This window comes from Cynocephalus volans, chromosome 2 (assembly GCF_027409185.1).
Source record: "Cynocephalus volans isolate mCynVol1 chromosome 2, mCynVol1.pri, whole genome shotgun sequence".
NCBI classification, from domain to species: Eukaryota; Metazoa; Chordata; class Mammalia; order Dermoptera; family Cynocephalidae; genus Cynocephalus; species Cynocephalus volans.
In genome coordinates this window covers 221,950,106-221,972,611 of record NC_084461.1, presented here as the reverse complement: position 1 = coordinate 221,972,611, position 22,506 = coordinate 221,950,106, and the positions used below count along the sequence as shown (strand labels likewise).

Sequence of the window (22,506 nt, the reverse complement as noted above, 5' to 3'; positions counted from 1 at the left end):
ATCCATAAGTCAGGTCCTCTCACGACCACTCGGGACCCTTCCCAGACCCCAATCCTGGCCCTGTGCACTTGAATTCCGACTGGGCATGCCAAAGCTTGCCAGGAACCCACCTTCCTGTGCCAATCCTGGGGGTCCATGACCCCATGTCTCCCTACAGCTGGGTGTGGGTGTGCAGCCTCAGGTCGGGGTCCTGCTCACAACGGCCCTGCCAGGCTCTCCCAACCTTTGGGATGGCTGGGGACCCTCTGCCCGGGCCAGGGGCCACCCTCTCTGACTTCTGTGTGTGCATGGGGGGATAGCCTACTCTCAGCCATGGCTGTGACACCATCCAGCAAGCCTGGGCCATCCCGCCTTGTCTCCCATTCCTGAGAACCCATGGTTGGGGTCAGCACGGACAACACCATTATTGCCATCCTCCTCTCCTCAGCTCTGTGGCTGGCACTGGAAGCCCATTTACTGTGCACCTGAGACTGCACCATTCATGTACAGATGGCATCAACCTGATCCTCTCTAAAACAGGAGAGGTAATCAGTCTCCCCTTTTGTGTAAAAGAAAATTGAGGCCGAGCGCTTGAGTTGCGTGTCTGAGGGCGTCGGGCCCTGTTCTGGAGCTGACTTAGGGTGAGGGTGGGGCGTGCCCACCAACAGGAGCACCTGGTCAGCACCAGCCTTCCTGCACAGCCTCGCCGCCCACCACCAGGGCTTGTGAAACTGAGTTGCCACCAGGGACGGGGACCACAGGCTAGGAAAGCTCGAGGGAGGCAGCAGCAGCAACATCTGGGAAGGGCCTGCTTGGACCAGACCCTCACACATCAGGCCCCAGGGCCGAGGCCCCAGGCTGAGCTCTCCTGTGGAATGGGGCACCTCCTAGGAACCGCAGGCCACCTCCCAGCCTGAGATGGGGACAGCAGTGCCTGTGGCCACTGGTGCTGAGCTTTCTGCCCAAGTCCCCCGCTGAGGTGGACATGCTACAGCACCCCTGCCCAAGCTCCGTTCACAGGTACCCTCGGCTCTGACCACTTTCCTCAGTTCCTCCTAGCACCCACTTGGCTTCCAGCTCCTCCGATGCAGCTGGCAGAAATGCTGAAGGGGCAGGCCCGCCCAGCAGGAGCTGGCAGAGGCCGCAGCACAGCAGGCCCAGGGAGACCTGGCCAGGATGGGAGGCCCCAGGGCCACCCGCTGTAGCCTGCTGTGAACTGCAGGCCAGGCCCACTACGGGGAAGGGGGCAGCAGGAGTCTTTGGGCTCTGGCTGGTGCCCTTGTGACCCAGGCCACAGGTCCCCCAGCCTGGCTCCTCAGTGCCCCTCCCTCCACACCAGCAGACATCCCCGCCCCACTGCTGCTGCCCTGGCTGGGGACCCCCACTGCCACCTCTTGCCTGGATGGGGACAGCACCTCATCACAGGCTCCCACTGCTGCCCCACCCCACAGACTGTCCCTGCAGAGTGGCCTGTGCAGATGAAGGCACAGCAGCGGCTCTCTGCTCACCTCCACCTTGGGGGCCATACTCTGAGAATGAAATCCACAGGCTTTCTGGGCCTTTGTGACATGGCCTCCCCCAGCCTTTGGGCCTCTGCACTGCGGTCCCCTTCCTGCAGTCCTCATAGCCCCAATCCTAGTCTGTCTAAATCAGCGCCCGCCAGCCTCTGCCCACTGCCCTGGGCAGGGCCGGGTCTGCCCGCGCTGGGTCCATGAGGGCTGAGCCCAGGCTGTGAGTGTGCAGCCCTGTACCCTCTCCCACCCTGCCCCGGCCCGCAGGGAACCTCACCGGGATCTTGAAGGCGTCCACAGAGACCTGGTTCTCCATGGAGTCCAGCGAGGGCCTGCGGGCGCTGGACGAAGAATAGCTGACCGGGAAAGCCTGGGAAGGCCGGCAGAAGGTCATCTCAGCTGAGGCAATGGGCGGCTTGTGGGCGTTCTTGTGGTAGCGGTGGATGCAGAAGGTAGACAGAAGCACCGAGACGATGAAGGAGAAGAGGACGGCCGCTGCGATCACCGTGCGGCACAGCTCATCACACAGCGGGTCTGTGGGCATGGGCGGCCATGAGGCGCAGAGCTCCCAGAGGGCCCCCACCACAGAGTTCTGCAGCCTCACACCCACAGCAGCTGGGGAGCAGCCGCCTGGCTGGGGCTGCTGTCACGAAAGCACACGAAGGCATGAGAAGTCCTGCAAACACGCCGACGGCCCAGACCGGTGCAGGGACTGCATGCACCTTTCCCCCTAGACTATTACCCTCTCACAGATGGAAACAGAGGCACAGAAAGGCTGAGCGGCCCACTTGGATCCTCTGCTGGGAGGGTGGGTCCTGGCTGGACAGTGCCTGGGGCCCAGTGAGGGCCCTGCAGAGCCAGTCGGATCAGACAGTGAGTTATTTGGCAGGAAAACTGCTTTTCTGGCCCGACCCTCATCACAGAACTTGGGGCCAGAAGACACTTTACAGGGAGCCCAGGCCCCTGTCCCAGGCTGAACCAATGGAGGAACTGAGGAAGGAGGACAGTCTTGGGGTTCATTTGTCTTCCTGCAATTTCCTCCCTTGGTGGGACCTAGAAAGTGCTGCCTGAAATCCTCTGTGGGGCCCAGGGGGGTGTGGGAGCCCCAAGAGGAGATCCCAGCCCACCCACTCACCCTGGCTGTCTTCTGGCTCGCAGAAGCACTTCTTCTCCTCAGGGAAGCAGTTGCAGGTGCCGTAGCCGGCTCGAATGCCCCGGCGCTCCCCCGGCTCGTGCCCCCCAACAATGCTTCCCCCTGAGGACAGACGCAGCCCACTCAGCCTCATGGGGCAGCCTGACAACCCAGCGTCCCAGGATCTCAAGGGCAGTGTCCCAGGGAGGCAGGAGGCCCCTCCCCACCTGATGTCAGCAAGCTCAGGCCTGGGAGGGCAACAAACTCAGAAGCCCAGCTCACCCGGGCAGGGGTCTCAGTCATGATGCCCCTGGCCAGTTCCCTGGCCATAGGGGAAGGGAGAGGAGGGAGGAACCCACAGTCTGCCCAGGGCCCTTGCTGAGGTCCCGGAAAATGCCACACGGTTACTGTTACTTTTCAGAAGCAGAGAAGGAGCAGTGGGGTAACCAAAAGGGGAGGTTCAACCCTGAGTCAGCAGAGTGGGCGACACTCCATGAGTCGGCCAGGGTGACGCTGGAGAGTGCGGGTCAGGCCTACAGTTCTGGGGGGCACAGCCCTTTGGTCAAGTGAAATGTGAAGGGAGGCCGGGCTCCATGTGTAACAGCACCCCATGCACTGTTGCGGCGGAGGCACTGGTGGGAGCCCAAGCCCCTGCAGCTAACCGCCCCCACCTGTCCCTGTGCACTGACTAGCACCACCACCACAGGCCGAGCTGCTTACGGAGGCAGTCCTGGGGGCAGATGTTGGGGTTTCTGCTCTCCACAGCGTCACAGTGGCTGTCGGGGCAGGTCTTGGTGCTGGGGGAGCAGGTAGAGAAGTTCCTGGTGATCCCTGCAACATGGCACACAGCAGGCATCACCCCACGGAGCGCCTGCTCCGTCACCCTGCCCCACGGCCTCCCAGGACAACCCTGTCCCCAGGGAGGGCAGACTGAGGCTTGGCACAAAGCCCAGCCAGCAGGAGCATGCCTGAGGAGTTCTAGGTGTGGTCCCGAGGCACAGGCAGCCTTACATCAAGCAGGCCAGACAAGGCTGGGACCCTCTCAAGGCTGTCCCAGGAATGGGACCCCCCTGGCCTGGGACCTGTCGGGGAAGTGCTACTCATCCCCCACACATCCCAACTTTGGCCCAAATCTTCCCAAGCCCAGAGTGAGTCTGGGCGGCAGCTCTGGCCTTAGGCCCTCGGGCCCGCAGGCTGCACTAGCGCCCACGCTCTCGTGCTCTCCCCTTCACGAGCCACATGAGGGAGTGGACGTGGAGCAGGGAGGCCGTCGCAGGACCTACCTTTGCTGTCTCCCTGCCGCCACTCGCACCTGCCTGTCGGAGAGCCCAGGCCACCACACTCCTCACACTCGGGCCGCCTCTTGCTGACCGCACAGGACAGGGGGCAGCCCACCTCCTCAGCCACGTCTGGAGGTGGCAGACAAGCAGGGTCACAGGGGCTGGCCCATAGACAGGGAGCAGCAGTGGCCCAGTGGCCCCTGCACTCGAGGTGACTCAGCACAGGGTGCAGGGCAGTGGGATGGGTACGCGGGACACAAGGTGGGGGCCACTCCCAGGCTGCGGTGAGCATGGAAGGAGGTGAGGGTGGCCAGATTCAGCAAACAATACACAAGACGCCCAGGGAGACCAGGATTTCAGACAAATGACGAGTCCCTGTGTTGCATATGGACGTCCCTAAGTCACGGAGATGCTTACACCAAGAAACGGCCTGTTGTTTACCCAAAAATCAAACTTAACCAGGGTCCTGTGTTTTACCTGGCAGCTCTAAAGCAAGTGCCACATACAGGATATGTGTTGACGGTGGTGACGGGTGGCAACTGCTTACTGCCGGTCGCTTGGGGTTAAGGGGTCCTCATTCTCCCCACGCCACCCTCAGCGGGGCTGTGTGGCATGCTGCTGTTCTCATTCACAGGGAGGGAGGCTTAGGCTCAGGGAAGCCACCAGTCAGTTAGCAGAGCAGTGTCAGGCCCCACCCCATCCCCCCTGGGAGCCCGGTACTCACACGTCCCCTCCACGGTGACGAGCAGCGGGGCCTGCGCCTGTCTGTGGGTCTGCCGGTCAGTGGCCACCACTGTGTACTGCAGCTCGGCACACTCAGGCCGCTGCAGGGCCTCTGTGTCATTCACGAACAGGGTCCCCGAGGTGTCCTCAGCTGAGGTGGCCACCCCTAGGGCGCTGCAGTTGGCGCTGGATGGCAGCAGCTTGTACTGGACATGGATGCCGCTGAACTCCCGGCAGTTTTCCACACAGACTTTCCCAATCTAGGCGGGTGGCACAGGGAACACCTCAGCCAGGAGGCCAGAGAAGCTCCTGGGTTGCTCGAGTCCTGGAACAGTCCCTGACTCTCCTGGGGATGGCAGCCCCCTGAATGCTCGATCCTCCATCCACTGGAACCTGTACACCCAGCCTCTGCCGCAGCCCTGCCCTGCCCATGCGAGCTGGAGCTGCAGGCAGTGGGTGGCTCTGAGGTTTGGTTTAGGAGAAGACCCAAGGCACGCCCTGGGGAGGTGCTGACACCTGTCACTCAACTGAATGCCTCCTATGCACCTCCTGGCCTCCCTGTGCACCCCGCCCCTGGCCACCTACCAGAGCACTGCACCCCACCACATGGCTTGTGTAGCGTGGACATGTGGGACCAAGGGGACTCCCTGGGACTTTGGTTGGAACCCCTGAGAGAGAGGGACCTCTTCTCCCAGCTGTCGCCCTCACTGGGCCCTGGAGCCGGGCAGTGAACGTGCCTTTTTACCCATAATGTGAGTTAGAGCTGTAACTGCAGTGGTTTGAAGTAGTTTGAAACCAACAGCTCAAGCTAGTGGTGGGGGGAGGGGGGTGGGGGGTGGGAGGTCACTGCCTTCAGCTGTGTGGCTGGTCCTAACTCGGCCCGCTCAGGCCCAGAGCAGAGCCAGGCTTCTCTGTCACCCCACACCTGACGCCATACCCACGCCCGCCTCCTTGCTTTCCCATATGCGGCGCACTCACTTCCACATGCTCATGTTGTCACCACAATTGCTCAGGGTCCCTGCCTTGATCTACAGCTATCAAAGCTGAGGGGGCGAGCAACCACAGTAGTCCAAGGCTGTCATCCTGAGTCTGACAGGGTGCAGTGACCCCCTCCAGCAATGCCTGCTCCCACCCTTCCGCCTTTGAGACCCCCTCAGGCCCCTCTGCCCGGTCACTCCCCATGCTTGACCCCTCCCCCATAAAAGGCCTGGGGATGAGTAGGAGGTCAGGGAGCTTGGATGTGTCCAAATTTGGGGTCTCTTGTGTGTTGGATCTGGGTAGCTGCCAGAAGCAGACAAAGGCAGAGAACCAACCTCAGGAACTGGTAAAACCACTGTGACAATAGGAGACAACCCTAAGCATGACCTTCTGAAGAGGACATATCCACATGCTGCTCCAGTAGGGGAGGGCAGTGTGGTAAATCCTGTCCATGCTAACACCGTAAGTAAACATCAAAAAGTTTAACAAAAACATTCAGGAAAGAATTGCACTAAAATACTAGCCACTGGTGGATATAAGGTCAAGGGATCACTCCTCCCTATTCCTCTTTTTTAATGAACACTTACCATTTTTACTTTTTTCCACTACGAGCATTATTTTCCGAAGACAAACACAGCATAAGCTCTCTCAAGCTAGCATCCTTATGGGAATTAAAAAGTGGAACTGCTCCCTGCCATTCCCGCCAGAGGGCGCCACTGTCAACCACCGGCTGCACATTTGCCAATTCCCATCAATGAAGACTTGATTCTGCACAAGTGGAGTCACATGAGACCAACATTTCTGCAAAACACTTTTTCACTCAACCCACCAGGAGCGTCTTTCCAAGCCAGCATGTGTAGGTTCACCCAGTGTTTCTCTTATACTAGTGTAAAAAATGTTTTACAGATCCCAAGAAGGGAGAGAGCAAAAACAGAAGGGGCCAAGCAGCCCCTAGTGCTGTAAGCTGTCTCAGACCTCCCTGGTCACAGCCTCCCCTGGCCCCATGTCCCTGTCTCCACTGGGTAACCCTGCACTGGTGAGGCGAGGGAGGGGGGATCACTCACCCCCAGCCCTGCCTGCAATCTGCTAAACAGTGGTCCCCACACCCCTCCTCAGGCAAGCAGAAGACTGGGCCTCACCTGGGCAAAACGGCGGGCCCTCCTGCTCATGGAGAAGGAGTAGGCAGCAGGCAGGCGCAGGTGGACGGGCAGCACAGTCACATTGAAATGCAGCAGCAGGACACCTTCCCCCGGGCCCTGGAAGTCTGAGTCGTTGACCAGCACAGCCAGCTGCAGGGCACGGCTCTCTGAGATGGGCAGGCTCCGGTTGAGAACCAGCCCTGTGGGTAGGGACATAGCAGTGACCACCAAGCTGCTGTGGGCCGCTTTGCCCATGCCACGGCATGACTTCCACACACACATGTGCAAACACCTACTTTCACACACACGGTGCCCCGATAACAGTAAATGTTGCCGTCATACTGAAATGGAAGCCCAGGCACCCTTCTCAGCTGGGAAGCAGCCCCAGTGTGCGTGGTGTGGGGGATGAATGTGGCAGATGTGAAATATGTTTACATTTCATGTGTATGCAGTGTGTATGTGGGATGTGTGTGTACAGTATAGTGTGCGTATGCATGTGGGGGGCGTAACGAGGAAGGTAAAGATCTTCCGCCACTGAGACCCTGGGAAGAATGTGCTGGAGCCTCCAGACAGTCCCAGAGAATGGCAGAACTCGGCACAGCAGCAGCCCCTGGGGACCCAAACACTCAAGGGCCCTGCCCCTGAAGCTCCCATGTCTGCGCCCCCACAGTGCACTGTGGCTGCAGGTCTAGTTTAGCCAAAGCAGACTGATGGGAGGGATGCCCCTGCACACGTGGCTTTCACAGTGCTGCACAACAAGGCCATCTCCCCTCGGGTGGGGGCTGCAAAGGCATGGTGGGTGGGCCGAGGACTGAAGACTGAACAGGACCAGGCCAGGCAGAAGAAGTGAAGGGCACCCCTGATCCTGGATCCCCCAGAAGGAGAGCCCAAGTATGAGTGGTTTATTTGGAAGGTGATGCTGAGAAACCCAGGCCAGGGTGGAAGCAAGGAGCCAGGCAGGACAGTGGTCTCAGAATCCCCCCAAACCAAGATACAGGCTATTGTAAACCAACCTCTGTTAGTAGAGAGCTGCTAGGTGCAGGGCAACAGCCCCTGGGCACTGAGACCACCTCAGGGGCAGCACAGCAGGTGCCCAGGTGAGAGGAAGGCCTCAGGTGACAGCAAGTGTGTTCTCAATGGAGCCAGGTATGGTGAAGTCAGTGTGAGGTGTGCTGGGACCCCACCAGGGCCAGCTGTGGGGCAGCTTGGGAGGAGGACAGATTCTGAAAACCCACCCGGTGGCTGACAGTGAGCCCAGCAGACCCGAGGGAAGGGTGGGGGCCTGGGGCGGCAGAGGGCCACGCCAGGCATGCATGCGTGTGGCTGCGGCCCGTCCAGGAGGAGCAAGTGCCGGGTTTCCTCTTACTGTAGTCGTGCATGGTGGCACGCACGAAGCTGCCGTTAGCCTGGGCCAAGGTCTCATTGGGCGAATGCTCCACGCGGAAGGTCTGCAGGGCCCAGGCATCCCCAGGGAGCACCGTGCTTGTGTACCGCCTCACGAGCTCCCCAGACGCCGGCACGACATCTGCATCGAAGACGCGCAGTGTGGCCACCACAGTGCCCTGCAGGATGCAGAGGGCACCAGTCAGAGTGGGTGAGAAGGGCCCTGGGAGCCCCAGAAGACCTGGGGAGGCTGCGTGCCCTGGCTCAGTCCACAGATGGGCCAAATGTGTGCTGTTAGAGCCGGCTCTGGGGATGGACTGACTTGGGTTCGAGTCACCATGGGGCCATTTGCCAGCCTAGCCCAGTCATCTTTCCTGAGCCACTGTGCCTCACCTATGCAACAGATATGACAGGCATCTACAGATCTTCTGTAAGGACTATTAAAGCAGATGCCCAGGCACTGTGCTGACAGCTCTTATCCAGGTCCTTGTAGAACAGAACTAGTCATCTCTGCTCTCCCCTGGGAAAGCTGGGCCCCACAGCATGAAGGTTGGCTTAAAGTCACACAGTGACAGATGGTAGGGCCGGGACCCCAGCCCAAGTGTGCACCAGGATGTTCTCCAAGCATGTTCTGTACACCAGGCTGCAGGGGGCTGTGAGCAAGACACGAGGCCCCTGGGATCGCTCTGCTCACCAGGCCCCCTGCTGTCACCCCAAGGCAGCCCGGCCAGGCTCACAGGGCCTCTCCCACAAGGTGTGATTTCCCCTCCCCCCCGCCCCCTACCATACCTGCACTTGGGGTGCCCAGGGAAGCAGGGGAAAGCAACACCACCACTCCCACCCTCTCGTTGCGCCCAGGGCGGGCCGAGCCGGCTGCAGGACCTCCCGCGGCCAGCAGATGTCAGTGTCGCTCCACCTTCGCGAGCCGGAGGGAGGCGGGGCCGGGCCGGGCAGCGAGCAGGGAGATCCCTGCCGGACCCTCCTCCCTGTCTGTCCCCAGTCCCCGCTCTTCTCAAGGACCCCGGTGAAGGGCAGGCGGTGGAGGGAGTGCCCTCCTGGCAGATGTCTCCCGGGCAGCGCCCCGGACACCCCCTCGGGTCTCGTCCGCCAGGTCAGACACAGGCTGGGCACCCAAGGCTCCGGCCTCCCGGGACGCGCCGGCGGGACTGGCCTCCCCCTCCGCCGCCGCCCTGGATGCAGGCAAAGAACCCCGACCAATGGCCGGCTGTGTGCGGACGACACCCAGGGATAAACGGCAGACGGAGACAGACACCAAACGGACGACAGACAGACAAGCACCTCCTTCCGCTTGAACTCCACCTCGGCGGTGGCGGTGTCCACGCCCCCGGGGAAGGTGGGCGCCGAGTCGTCCTCGTCGTACACGGTCACAGGGAAGGACAGCACCACGTCCTCCTCGCGCGCGCCGCTGCGCACCGTGCACACGGCCACCAGCTCGTACTTCTCCCGCTGCTCACGGTCCAGGGCCCGGCGCGTGCTCACCTCCAGGCTGTCGGCGGCGCAGCGGAAGGGCAGACTCTCACCTGCCCACCAAGCAGACCGGGGACGCCGCGTGACCGCCGGGCAGGGGCAGGGCGAACCGCCTTCCTCAGGGACCCAGCGGGAGTGCACGGGAGGGGGCTCTGTGGTCACATGGCGTGCCGGCCACGGGCCCTGCACGTCCCCCTCCTTGGGTCCACAGGGGAGCACAGTGCTCCAAGCACGGGTAGGCAGTGACGTGCGCTCATGCGCTTTGCTGAGGCGCTCACTCCTGATGATGGGGAAGTGGGGACCAGGTGCCCTCATCACCCAGGAGGGCCTGGGGCACCCCTTGCCCACCTAGCCTCCATCTGCAGTGGCTTGTGTGGGCAGGGGTGGCTGCAGGTCCCCTGAGACTGTAGGCCCAGAGAACCAGCTCTGGGCACTGGCTGGCTTTTTAAAAATGTTAGGATTTTTTTTTTTTTAATTATGGAAGCAATATGTGCTCATTTTAGAGAATGTGAGAAATAAATCCACAATTTTACCACTTGAAAACAAGCTCGGTAGACATTTAGTGTATAATTTAACATTAAAACCCAAATATTTCCAACTGCCTGTGTGCATCCCTGCTCCACGCCTCCTGGCTGTGTGGCCCGAGGTTTGTCATTCCACCTCTCGGTGCCTCAGTTTCCTCCCCAGAAGATGGGATGGTGAGGGTGGAAGTGCCTGCTCTGCTCCCGGCACTGCTGCATGTGCTCTGCAGACAATGACCCTCAGCGCCCCGTGAGGGCAGGGTCAGGGACCACAACACACTCTTCAACTCTAGAAATCACCCAGGAAGGGAGAAATGCTGATGGCTGCAGCGTCAACACTGAAGACCCCCACAGCCACCCACAAAGAGGGGAAAGCAACTGCACATGCCGCCTGTCAGAATCACGTTACACATGAATTACACATGTGGGAAATGCTTATCACATAATCTTTTCCTCTATCATTTATGATTACAAAAAACTCGCTAGACAGAATTTAACTATGTAATTTTTATCAAAAAAGGGCAGCATGCAAAACCATGTGCTTTGCCAATCACCAGCTTCAAGGACATCTACTCTCCCTAGGGAGAATGAGGATGTTGCGGAACATGAGAGACGGCTTCTCCTTTGTTTAGCCTTTGACATTGTTTCCATGTCTGTGTGGTGGACCTGGTTGGAATGTGCACAGCTCTGTGCCCTGGCAGAGCCCTAGCTCCTTGGCCTTGAAATGGCTGAATGGCACCTCCAGGTGGCCACCCAGCTGCCTTCTCTACCTCCACTGGGATGCACCTCTCCCTCGGCCTCCCCAGGGTCACCTCCAGGCAAAGCCCGCTGTCCTTGCTGTGGCTCAGGCAGAGTCCCGTTCAACCATGCTTGATCCCCTCCTTCCCGCAACACCCCCATCCAGCCCAGAAGGAAATTCTGTGAGACCTTCCGTTGAGGCATGGCAGGCAGCTGCCTGCTTTTTGTGCCCCTTTGCTGCCACCCTCATCCCAGCCCAGGGGTTCCTTCTGTAGCTCTGATCGTTCTCCTACTGCCACCCTAAACCTTCGCCCCACAATTACGCCTAACACAATAGTCTCACTAATCCTCCGCCATGCCTCCCATGGCTCCCGGTGTCCCTCAAGGTGAAGCCCTGAACATCACTCCTAGACTTGTCCCCTTCCCAGGGACTCCTTGGCCCCCAGGGGCCTTGACTCTCCTAAGCTGCTCACTGCACTTCAGCCACATGGAGGTCCCACCTTGACACCCTCCAGGGGACTACATCTGCATGCCTGGTGTCCTCCCACCTTTGCTCTGGTGCCCCCGCCCCAACCACCCAATTTAAGACATCGTTCGCACCACTGCACGTCCTCCCGGCTTCCCTTCCCACCTAGCTCCTTCCAGAAACCACCCGATTTCCTCAGCACATGCACAGTCGCATCTCCCACGGGAACGGACGCTCCAGGCAGGCAGGACTCCAGCCTATTTTGCTCACTGTTGTACCCTTAGCTCCTAGAATAGTAGCTGGCCGCTGGCAGGCACACAAGAGTATTTCTGGAACACTAAGTGAAAGGAGTAAACCAGGCAGCTCATGTCACGGGCTTGCAGCACCACGCCTGGTGGCCCACGAGGTCGGCACTCACCTCCCAGGAGCCTGTAGGTCACGCTGACGTTGGGGCAGAGGAACTGCACAGGGAGCAGGCGGAACTGGTGGAAGGTGCCCGGGGGCCTGTTCTCCCGAATGCGGAAGGAGAGGCCTGTCTCCGGGAAGCAAAGCTCCTGGGGCTTGAGTGAGCTGCAAGCCGGGAAGGAGGTGTTGATGAAGGAGAAGTACACGCGGGCACAGCCCGGCCACTGGCACTCGCCCTCACGCAGGGACGCGGGAGACAGGAAGACCTGGAGGTAGACGGTGAGCAGGGGCGAGCCACCTTCTGCAGAGAGAGGAGAAGTCGGGCCCTGTGGGGATGTCGGCCACACCTGCCACGTAGTGGGGACTGGGGACAAGCAGGAGCTCCAGGGTTCATCGTGGTCCACAGGGCACCACTGGGCTCTCCAGCTCCTACCCACCATCTCCCCATCCCTGCCACAGGGTCTCAGCTCCAATGTCCCCTTCCTCAGGGAGGTACCCTGGGCACGGGCCTGAGGCTCCCAGCCCTGCAAGTGGACAGCTCCTCCAGGATGGCTCCTGCAGCATGTGGTGCACAGAAACACGCCCTGCCCACCACGCCTGTCCCAGGCAGTTCTGTCATGCTAGAGACAGACCTCCCCAGCACCGAGGGGGCCTTCCCAGCAAGTTCCATCCTCGAGGCACCGCCACCAGTTTGTCGGGGTCTGGGGCTCTTCCTGGGCTCTCTAGCTCGGCCCCAGGCTGGCGCTGCTCCTCACACCTGCTCTTCCTACATCCATCCTACATGTCTCTGCTTCTCACGAGCCTGTCCTTTGTCTCTCCCATCCCGGGCCCGTAGTTACTAATTCTTTTTGCAAACTTTCCCTGCTCAGACGACTGCGGTGCATGAAGCCTCTCTCAAGTTGAGGAAGGCTCAAGCTCTGGGGAAGGCTCAAGCTCCAGGGAAGGCAGGCCTGCAGCAAATCCCACCCAGTCCCCCAGGCACTCTAGTTCCCCGGCCCCCATTGGGGGCTTGGAATGGAAACAGTGGAACTGCATGTGTGAAGCCAAGGCCATCTCAGATGCCACCTCCTCCAGGAACTGTCTGGGCTGCCCTGACTTTATTGGCAGACAGTTGGTAGGTCTGCCCTGGCTGGATAGTGCCATTTGTGCTGCATCCATGGCACATGGCCTGCCTGTCACTGCCAGATGGGGACTCAGGGATGTGGTGCGGGCCAGGCAGAATTACTGGATGTCCCATCACCATTTCATGCCACTAGGTGCCCCACTCCACCCCCACCCCACGTGGTACCAGGGTCATGTGTAGCTTTGACCTAGGCTCTGACCCCTGCTCCATGCAGCTGGCCAATCCTTCCTTCTGCTCCACTCCCCCCTGGACACCCCGGACTAGCCCGAGCCCTCGCAGGCACAGGGTGGCTATGGCTGATGGGGAGACAGGCTACCCCTGGGAACTGCTGCCACTCCAGCTAGTTCAAGGTCATTTGCTGAATCAGAACCTTGGAGCTGATGCCTGGTTAGCCCCACTGAAAAAGACGCCTGGGTGCGGCATGGAGATCACCAAAACTCTCCGAAATCCCCATAGTCTCAGGAAGCTCAGGGGCCACCAGCAACCCCCACACTTGTCCTGGCTCCCTCGGCAGGCTGGACCCAGAGGCAGGCCGGCCTCTCCTCGCTCCTTATGCCCCCACACTCCAGCAGTTATGGGGATGCACCCCCGAGCCTCGGTGGCAGTGGCTGTGATAAGAGCGGCTGAGGACTGGGGATGGGGTGCGGGTGGGGATCAGCGCTGCTCCCTTACTGCGGACGCTGAGCTTCTCCCAGGAGCTGTGGTCCAAGCTTCGGTTAAGGTACAGAAGGCCGGTGTCCTCCTGGATGCAGATCCAGTCATTCTCATGCAGCCGCGTGCGGTAGGTGACATAGAGGTGCTGGCCCAGGCGGAAGCTGGGTACCTCCCCAGGGGTGTCCCGCAGGGCATGGACATAGAGCAGGGGCGTGCCAGCCGGCTGGTCCACGTACAGCTTCTCCCAGTAAGCATCCCTCGAGAAGTAGAGGCCCAGCGGAGCTGCAGAGGCAGAGGAGTGTGTGAGAGGGCTGGGGATGGAGGCTTCTTTGTGGACCAAAAAAAAAAAAATCATTAATTTGAAATTCTGATCTTAGTAGGAATTTTTTATCTCTAGTGCTAAGAACACGAACATACAATTATTTGCATAATAATTATTTGCATAGCTAAACACATAATTATTTGTATAGCTAAACACTGGCTGAAAACAAACTGCTATAAAATAGAAAAAGAAAAAAGAGGAACGAAACAGGTGGCAGTCTAAAACAGTTGCAAAATCATTCTCAGTCACCCAGGTTTGATAAGCACCTCAACCACACAGCAGGGGCCTCACACGGGCTTCTGAACAAATTGCCTGGAGCCCACGTTTTCAAGGGTACGAGATGCAGCCAGAGAAGCAGGGCAGGCAACAGTTGCCCAAAACAAAGAAAGCACTTTATAAGAAAGTGATAATAAACCTTCATCTAAACATACTCCTACCATGCGACCCAGCAATTCCACTTCACTTATCTAAGAGAAATGAAAACATATGTCCATCAAATGACTCAATTGCAAATGGCAGGATTATTCACCACAGCCAAGAGCAGAAATAGCCTAGCAGCCCTTCAACGGGTGGATGGATAAGCAATCGGGGACACGTCCACACTATGGACTCCCACCCAGCAACGAAGAGGGATAAGCAACTGACACACACCGCAGCCTGGATGACCGCCAGACACCACGCCACGTGGAAGCAGCGTGCAGGAAGGAGTACCCATAGCATGGTGCTAGACTAACCTCAGGTGATGAGGCACACTGGTTGCTTGCTGGGTGGGGCTGGGCCAACAGACTGGAGAGGGCAGGAAAGAACTTTCTGGGAATACAGAGGGCCCATATACGATAGGGGTGCAGGTCACTTGGGGTTACCCATTTGTCAACACTGTACAGCTAAGATTCATGCATTCCAACCTACTTAGGAATTTACTTAAATTTTATCTGAAAACTGAAAAACTAATCATCAAGGGGGCTGTATCACTTCCACGAGGAGAGTTGGATATTGACCTTGGCTGTGGCTGGCTGAGTCATGCAGGAGCTCACGGCACTACTCCACTGACTCTGTGTATGTCCAATGTTTTTCACAATAAAAAGTTTTTTAAATACTAAGAATTTTTGGAACTCATGTGCACTGTTGGTGAGAATGCAAAATGATATACTTGCTGTGGAAAGTAGTATGGCAGGTCCTCAAAGAGTTGAACACAGAATTACCATATGATCTAGCAATCCTACCTCTGGGTATAGATCCAAAAGAATTAAAAGCAGGCACTCAAAGAAATATCTGCACACCATGTTCATAGCAGCATTATTTGCAAGAGCCAAAACGTGGGAGCAGTCCCTGGTGTCCATCAACGATGACTGGATCAGCAAAATGTGGTCTCTCCATACCATGGGACATTATTCAGCCTCAAGAAGGAAGGAAATTCTAACACATGCTATAGGATGGATGAACCCTGAGGACCCTAAGAGAAATAAGCTAGCCACAAAAGGACAGATACTGCATGACGCCACTTACATGATGCTCCTAGAGTAGTCAAATTCATAGAAAGTAGAAGGGGGGTGCCAGGGGCTGGGGGAGTGGGGAATGGGGTGTTAGTGGGGATAGAGTTTCAGTTTTACAAGATGAAAAAGTTCTGAAGATGAGTAGTGGTGATGGTTGCACAATAATGTGAATGAATTTAATACCACTGAACTGTACACTTAGAAATGGTTAAGATGGAAAGATTCACATTACATGTATTTTTCCATAATAAAAAAGTAAAATTTTTTTAAAAAGATGGATAAATAGGCAAAAAATGCTTAAAACCCACTAAAAACCTGTAAATATACTCTATACTGCACAAAAAATGCCCACACACAAAGCACACATTAGGAATACTGTGCTGGTATCTGACCAGTTGCTCTTTTCTGTCAGTTTGTCCCCAGATCCTGCTTCCCTGGCAGCTGAGTCTTGCTCCCCCCAGCCACCTGGTCCTCCAGGGAAACAATCAAGAGCAGACTGGAGTCAGGTGATGGGAACCTGCAAGACTGTGTGGGGTTTCAAAGTGGTAAAACAGGAAACTAAAAGGTTTCCTGCACTGTGCAATGTTTCCGAAGGATGACTTGGAAAGGCAGCTGGCTGGGAAGGCCACCTGGAGGGAAGCGAGCATCTGGTCCTTCCGCACCCAGCGTGGGTGCTTCCCTACCCAGCAGAGAGGGACAGAGACAGAGACAGAGACAGAGACTCTGGCCAGAGCCAAAGGATGGAGGACAGTCTCTGGAGAGGGACCCAGAGTGCTCTAGTGCGGGGGAGGGGCGGGCTAGGACCTCCTCCGGGAGCAGGCCTGTACCTGAGCCCTGGCCTGCAGCCTCTGCAGGTGGGATCACCCAGAGTGCCACACTGAAGTGGAGGGGCAGCTAAGAAGCCCCATGAATAAGTCACACTGGGGAATTCTGGGGAGGGAGTCCCAAGAGCAGACAAACCCCTCTGCCCCTTCCAGGGACCATGTGCCACGCATGGCAGAATGCCGCCCTCCTCTCCCCAGTGGCCCAAGAGGACGAAGGCTGCCCTGCAGAGGCACTCAGGTCTGATCTCTTTGGATTCAGTAACTGAACCTGGAAGGGACAGGTGGGCAGCTCAGAGGGCTGTGGCAGCCCCAAGTCCCCAAGGCCAGCTTCCCTAGGACCCTGGCACAAGGCTCATGACCCTCAGCCCCAGGGGAGGCCCCATCAAAGAGCAGCCAGTGGCACCCAGCTCCTTGATGTGTCACGGCTGACAGGTCCCCCACGGGTCTGTCCCTGCAGTCAGGGTCTTCTCCAGAGACTGCCAAGAGAAGCCCCCCCCACCCCCACCCCCAGTCCAGGGGTGCCCAGAGACAGTCCCTAGAGAGGGGGCTCCTCACCGCTCTTGAGACAGAGACAGGAGCACTCCCCATGGGTGTCTCCCGCCTCCCTGCTGCTGCACACCAGGATGCCCACCACTGCCAAGGGGTCCCTGATGGGGCTGTGTGGCCACCTCCCATGAAGCGCCACCTGGCAGAGTAACCTCAGTCCTGCCCCAGTCAGTGGGACCTGCCCTGGTCAATGGGGTCACCCAGCCCTGCTTGGCGCTCACCAAGTGCTACTGGCAAGTCATGAACACCAGCTCCTGTGGACCTTCACAGCATAAGGCAGCGCCCGTCTGTTGAGAACTTGCATTTCTGGCCACAAAGAGGACAAGAGACTAACTCACAGTGGCCTTGCAGGGCATGGCCCTGGGGCAGCCCAGACATGGGAGCTGGGAGCCCCCTCCCCACCCAGCATGGCGTCCAGTGCCGGGCCTGCCCCAGGACCACGAACTCTTGTATACACAGAGGGGTGGGGTCCACGTTCTCACCCCCGAGTACAGGCGAGGGAACGCTAGGACGAGTGAGCTCCAACCTGCTGTGGGAGCAGACCAGCCTGGGAATCCTGCAAGGCATCTCCTCTGGGGTGAGGGGCTTCGTGATGCACATGTGTCTTCAGTGGTCCAGGGGCTAGGAAGTGGCACAGGCCCAAGCTCCCCAAAGCCCCCACCACAGAGACCACATGTGCAGGGGAGCAGGGCCCTCCCGCTCTTGTCTCCCAGAGCCTGGCCCTACGAGATTGCTGCTGCCAAAAGGGATTTGTGGGTCGGGCAGTGATTGTGAACAGAAAGGCTTAAATGCACTTAAAATACCTCCCAGGTGGTCGCTGCAGTAGGGAACAGCTGTCTTAATGCTCCTCCTTGTCACAGACACTTCTAGATGGAAAAACACATGGTCCAAGGCGGGGACTGAGAAGGAGGGTATGGGTCTGGCCTCGGGGGGTGCAGCCTGGGCAATACCCCTAGGCCCCATACTCAGAGGGCTCACACTTGGTTTAATGCTGTGCTACCACCATCTTTGACGTTCTTTATCATTCCAGAACAAGGGGCCCCATAAATAATGTGGACAATGGCGGTGGGTGAATGAGGGTCAGGAAAGAGCTGTTGGTGTCTGGCACCATAGGCTGCGTGGCCTCTGCAGGGCAATGGCCTCAGTTTCTCCATCTGTGAGCCGGGGAGAGCATCTGTGAGCATGCGGAGAGGAGCAGCCAGTACAGGTGCAGACAGGGCCTCACCTCTGCACAGGTGTGTATTGTTACAAGCCTCTCACTGCAGACTCACAACCACCGCATGCAGATCTTTTCACAGTTCCATTTCATGGGTAGGAACACTGAGGCCGGGAGGTCAAACAGCTGGGCTCTTCCTGGCATTTGGTACAATGACCAAGAATGCAACAGTGGGAGGCAGGAAAGGGTAGGCGCCAAGTCCACTGGAAGGCACCCCAGCTCTGGCTCCTCAGGTCAGCCCATGCTCTGGCACCATGCAGGACAGGTGAGGCCACCTGCTCACAGAACAGCTGCCGAAGGCCCGAGTCTCTGCTCACATTCGGAGAGAATGCAGGAGCCTTCATGGCCTGTGTAGTGTGTGTGCACTTGTGTGTGTGACGCATGAGTGCATATCTGTGCATGCACTCTTGCCCACTGGCATGCAGGAGACACACGCAGATGGAGACAGAGACACACCCACCCAAGAGCCATCTGCTCCCACCCTGCTCCATGCAGTGGGGTGAAGTGCTGTCCCTCTGGGGCAGGGCCTCCTCCAAAATCACCTGTTAGCAGGCGCTGATGATGCCATTCAGGGCATGCAGTCACCCAGCTGTGGTTTTGCTTCTCACTTGTGCCTGTTTTTCAGCCTGCCAAGACTGTTTCCAACACTCCACACTTGGCTGGGATGTTCAACTTCTTTGTATTTAATTGGTTAAAATTCATAAATTTATACAATTTATAATTTATTTAGTTTATTCGTATCTGGATGCAGATGGAACCAGTCCTGAGCCCCCTCCTCCCACAGGTGTGCTCACGCACTCTTACACTCCTTGTCACACGCTCTGAAAATGTGCGCACACTCTCGGGTCCACACTGGACCCTGAGCATCCTCCTCTGCAGGCAGCACAGTGCTGAGCTTCCTCGGTGGAGCAGCTGGAAGGATGCTGCAGACAGACCAGGGCTTATTCCTGCTTTGGATGGTTAGTCTTGCCTTTTCTGGCTCTTGCTGCCCAGGCAGCCAGTGGGTAGGGGTGTGGGACACCCAGGGTGCTTTGCCCCAGCTGAAATCCATCAGCACCTGTGCAGCCCATTCCTGAGCCTGGTGGTCAGCTTCCCACAGCCCCCAGATGTGGACCCCTCTGTGTGCCCACCCACAGCCTTGGCTCCCTCTGCCCTAAGGGTTACCTTCTGCCAGCCATGAAGCTGCAGACCAGCTCCGGCCCCAGCAGCCCAGCTCTCCAGTGGGCTCTGACTCCAGCTGGGGAGAAGGCTCCTTCCCAGGTGTCCCCAGCCACAGTGCCCCGCGGAACTCTTGCACAGCTCTGATTGCTCCTCCAGCAGAGCGTAGCACCTCTTGTATTAAGTGCTCCCGTTCCAATGACCGGGGCTGCCTCCTGGTTGGACCCAGACTGACACAAACCTACCATTACACACTACTGTCTCACACTCGTTCTTTCATACACAAGCACACGCATGCTCGACATGTGCTCTCACACTGCCAGTCTTGCTCTGACAGACACACACATTCTTCCACTGCTGCACACTTTCTCATATACTCTTTTGCACACTTGGTGCAGACACACTAAGCATGGCCCGGCCCTGTCCGTGGGCCCTGAGCCTACTGGGCTGCCCCTGAGGCTGGGGCTCCCGTCACCCGCTCTCCAGAGGGTCCTGTCTGCCCCGGCCGCCTGTTGGGAGCCACACCCAGCTCACCCCGGTTCCTTGCACCTCATCACTGTTATTCTGCGGTGGACACACTGCCCTGACCACTCAAGTGCAAGCTGGGGTGGCCCTTCCTGGCTACTGCCCTTGGCTTCTGGCCCCACCTCTGCCGTTCCCCAGCCACTGAGGAGCACTGTGAGGTCACATTCACCTGGCACAAGGAGACCCTGCCAGAAATGCACATGGAGCCTCAGACAACCAAACATCTCCCCAGGACAGCAACATGAAAGCTGGGATTTGGGACTCCTAAGAAGGAAAAAATTCGCAAGAGCCAGAAGGAATTAGCAGCAACACCGGGGCCATGCACAAGGCAGGCCTCTCCCGCTGAGTCCCTCCTGGGCTCCAGCCCTGCGCCTGCCTCTGACAAGTGGCAGATGAGGCAGACAACAGTTTTATTATGGCTCAGCAGGATCTCCCTGACAGACGGTTTCCTTATGCAGTCATCTTCCTGAGAACGGGAAACAGACCCAGCAGCTCCTCCCCAGGGGCTGGGGTGGGAAGACGTGGCCGCCTGCATTAGGCCAGCTGTCCCTGCGGGGGTCCCTCCAGTCCAGGTGGGGGCTCGGCCACCCTGCCACTCCCCTCCCACTTCCCATCCATGCTTTCTTCTCTTCATTGCGGCTGAATATCTGACACAAAGAACCCATCTTACAGAACACTTACATTGAGCGAACACCCACAAGCCACGGCGCAGGTGAACTGGACACTTAGCAAGGCCACTGCCCCATCCCACATCCCACCTTCCCCAGCACCCACACAGCAACGGGAGCCTGGGTCATGCCTTTCTCTTGCCTTGTTGTTGTTTAAACAGCTTCACCTCATCCTTGGGAGGTACTTTTTTGCTGGGAAGACAATTGCGTATGGACAGTTATTTTCTCTCAGCCCCCAAGGACACAGCCCGTCTTTCTGCCTCCGCTGCAGCTGTAGGCGCTCTGTGCGCATCCTACGGCCGCTGCCTGGTGTCCTCCCTCCTATGTCCCTGCCCTTGAGCCCCTCTGTCTTTGGTGGCTTCCAGCATCACTACGACTCTACTAGCTGAGCAAGCTCACCCCTTTGCTGGTTTTTGCCTCGGCCTGTCCTGCAGCTGAGGACCACCACCCCTCCCCACCCAAACCTGCTACCTGTGCACACCTTCCCCACCCTGGCACAGCACTGCCCCACCTAGCTGCTTGGCCACATGCTCAGAGTCACCCTGTGCCCTTCCTCCTCCACCCCTCACAATGGCTACTGACCCCACCGCCAAGCTCCCCACCCACACGACACACCCCTCAACCCATCTCTGGAGCCCACTCTCCACCCACAGCCACCTGCCACAGAGCGGCTAGAGTCAGCAGGCCATGGCAGCCTCTGCGTAGAGCTCTGTATTAACTGTCCCCTGCCTGCAGAATAACACACTGCACGTCCCCAGGGCCTCCAACTCACCTCCTCCCCATGCTCGCCTGGGCACCCACCTCCCAGCTGTATCTGCCAAACTCGCTATCTATGAGCAGAGAGAATGAACGAATGCCTGGAGTAAGGAATGAACCAATGGATGAAGAAACTAACAAATAGATGGTCTCAGGAATAGATCACATTTGGGAAATGGTCAGATTTGGGATAAGAGCAGGGTAGCAGTCAAGCATGGGGGCCAGGTAGGTGGGTGAGACTAGCCCTAGGCGTGGTCTCACAGGCGCTGGGAGCCACAGTGGGCTGTCGGTGGTGGGACGGGACCGTGTGGACACCTCTCCTGTGCTCACAGGCAGTGCCCTATAGTGCACTAGCCACTGGCATTCAGGTGGAGAACAAAACACTCACCTCTAGCTCGGGAAATGATTTACGGTGACTGAGGAGCACTGCCCACTGTTGCTGTCAGCCAGGATGGGCTTGGGCACAGGGGGAGGACCTGCAGTACACCACAGACCCTGTGGTCCCTTGGCTCTGTCCCAATGGGAAACTGCCTTTGCACAGGACTGTAATCTAGTTTTGCTCTTAGGAAAAAAAAGCACAAACCAGGGGGAGCTCTATTGCAAATAACAACTTTAGAGGAGTGTATAAAGGGGGATCCCAGTTTTGAAAAAGTGTTTCAAATTGTGGTAAAATACACACAACACAAAATTGACCATCTAAACCATTTTTAATGCACAGTTCAGTGGTGCCTTGGGTTAAATGTCTCCCCCCAAATTAATCCCCATTGTAACTGTTGAGGGTGGGAAATCCTATTATGGTAATTGAAAGATGTGGCCTTGAGGAGGTGATTGGATTGTAGGACTGTGCAATAGTGAATGGATTAAAAATGGTGGTCAGGGGTGTGGTTCTGAGGGCTTTAAAAGGAGGGTGCATGAGGAACTAGCTCTTTCTCTGTGCTCCGCCATTTTCTGCCATCTGAGACCCCTGGGACACTGTCACTACCACCGAAGCCTTGTCCAAATGTGTTCCCTGGACTTTGGACTTCCCAGCCCCTGAAACTGTAAGCAATAAATTTCGTTTTCTTATAAATCACCCAGTTCCGGGTATTTTGTTATAAGCAACAGAAATGGACTAAGACAAGTGGTATTAAGCACATTCGCACTGTTGTGCAGCCATCACCACCAGCCATCTCCAGAACTTTTTCATCTTCCCAGACTGAAACTCCATATCCATTAAGTGATAACTCTCCATTCCTCCCCTCCCCCCAGCCCCTGGCAACCCCCATTCTACTCTCTGTCCCTAAGAATGTGACTACTCTAAGCAGAATCATACAGTGTATTGTCTTTTTGTGATTGGCTTATTTCACTTAGCATAATGTCCCACAAGTTTCATCCATGCCGTAGTATTTGTTAGAATTTCCTTCCTTTCTGAAGCTGAATAAAATTCCACTTGCACGTTTAAAGCACGTTGTGTTTATCCATTCATCCATCGATGGACA

The 22,506-nt window shown here is 57.5% G+C and overlaps 1 protein-coding gene across 1 annotated transcript in view; it reads right to left on the bottom strand.

The window, feature by feature from the left end:
• RET (ret proto-oncogene) overlaps nt 1–22,506 on the bottom strand; it is a 46,018-nt gene that overhangs the window by 10,669 nt on the left and 12,843 nt on the right. Inside the window, exons 2-11 of the mRNA XM_063083341.1 lie at nt 13,539–13,802; nt 11,757–12,044; nt 9,425–9,666; nt 8,109–8,304; nt 6,743–6,942; nt 4,627–4,885; nt 3,906–4,031; nt 3,343–3,453; nt 2,626–2,745; nt 1,768–2,024 (exon numbers count right to left, since the gene is read on the bottom strand). Of these exons, the coding sequence (XP_062939411.1) occupies nt 1,768–2,024; nt 2,626–2,745; nt 3,343–3,453; nt 3,906–4,031; nt 4,627–4,885; nt 6,743–6,942; nt 8,109–8,304; nt 9,425–9,666; nt 11,757–12,044; nt 13,539–13,802 (2,063 nt within the window). The remainder of the gene's footprint in view (nt 1–1,767; nt 2,025–2,625; nt 2,746–3,342; nt 3,454–3,905; nt 4,032–4,626; nt 4,886–6,742; nt 6,943–8,108; nt 8,305–9,424; nt 9,667–11,756; nt 12,045–13,538; nt 13,803–22,506) is intronic.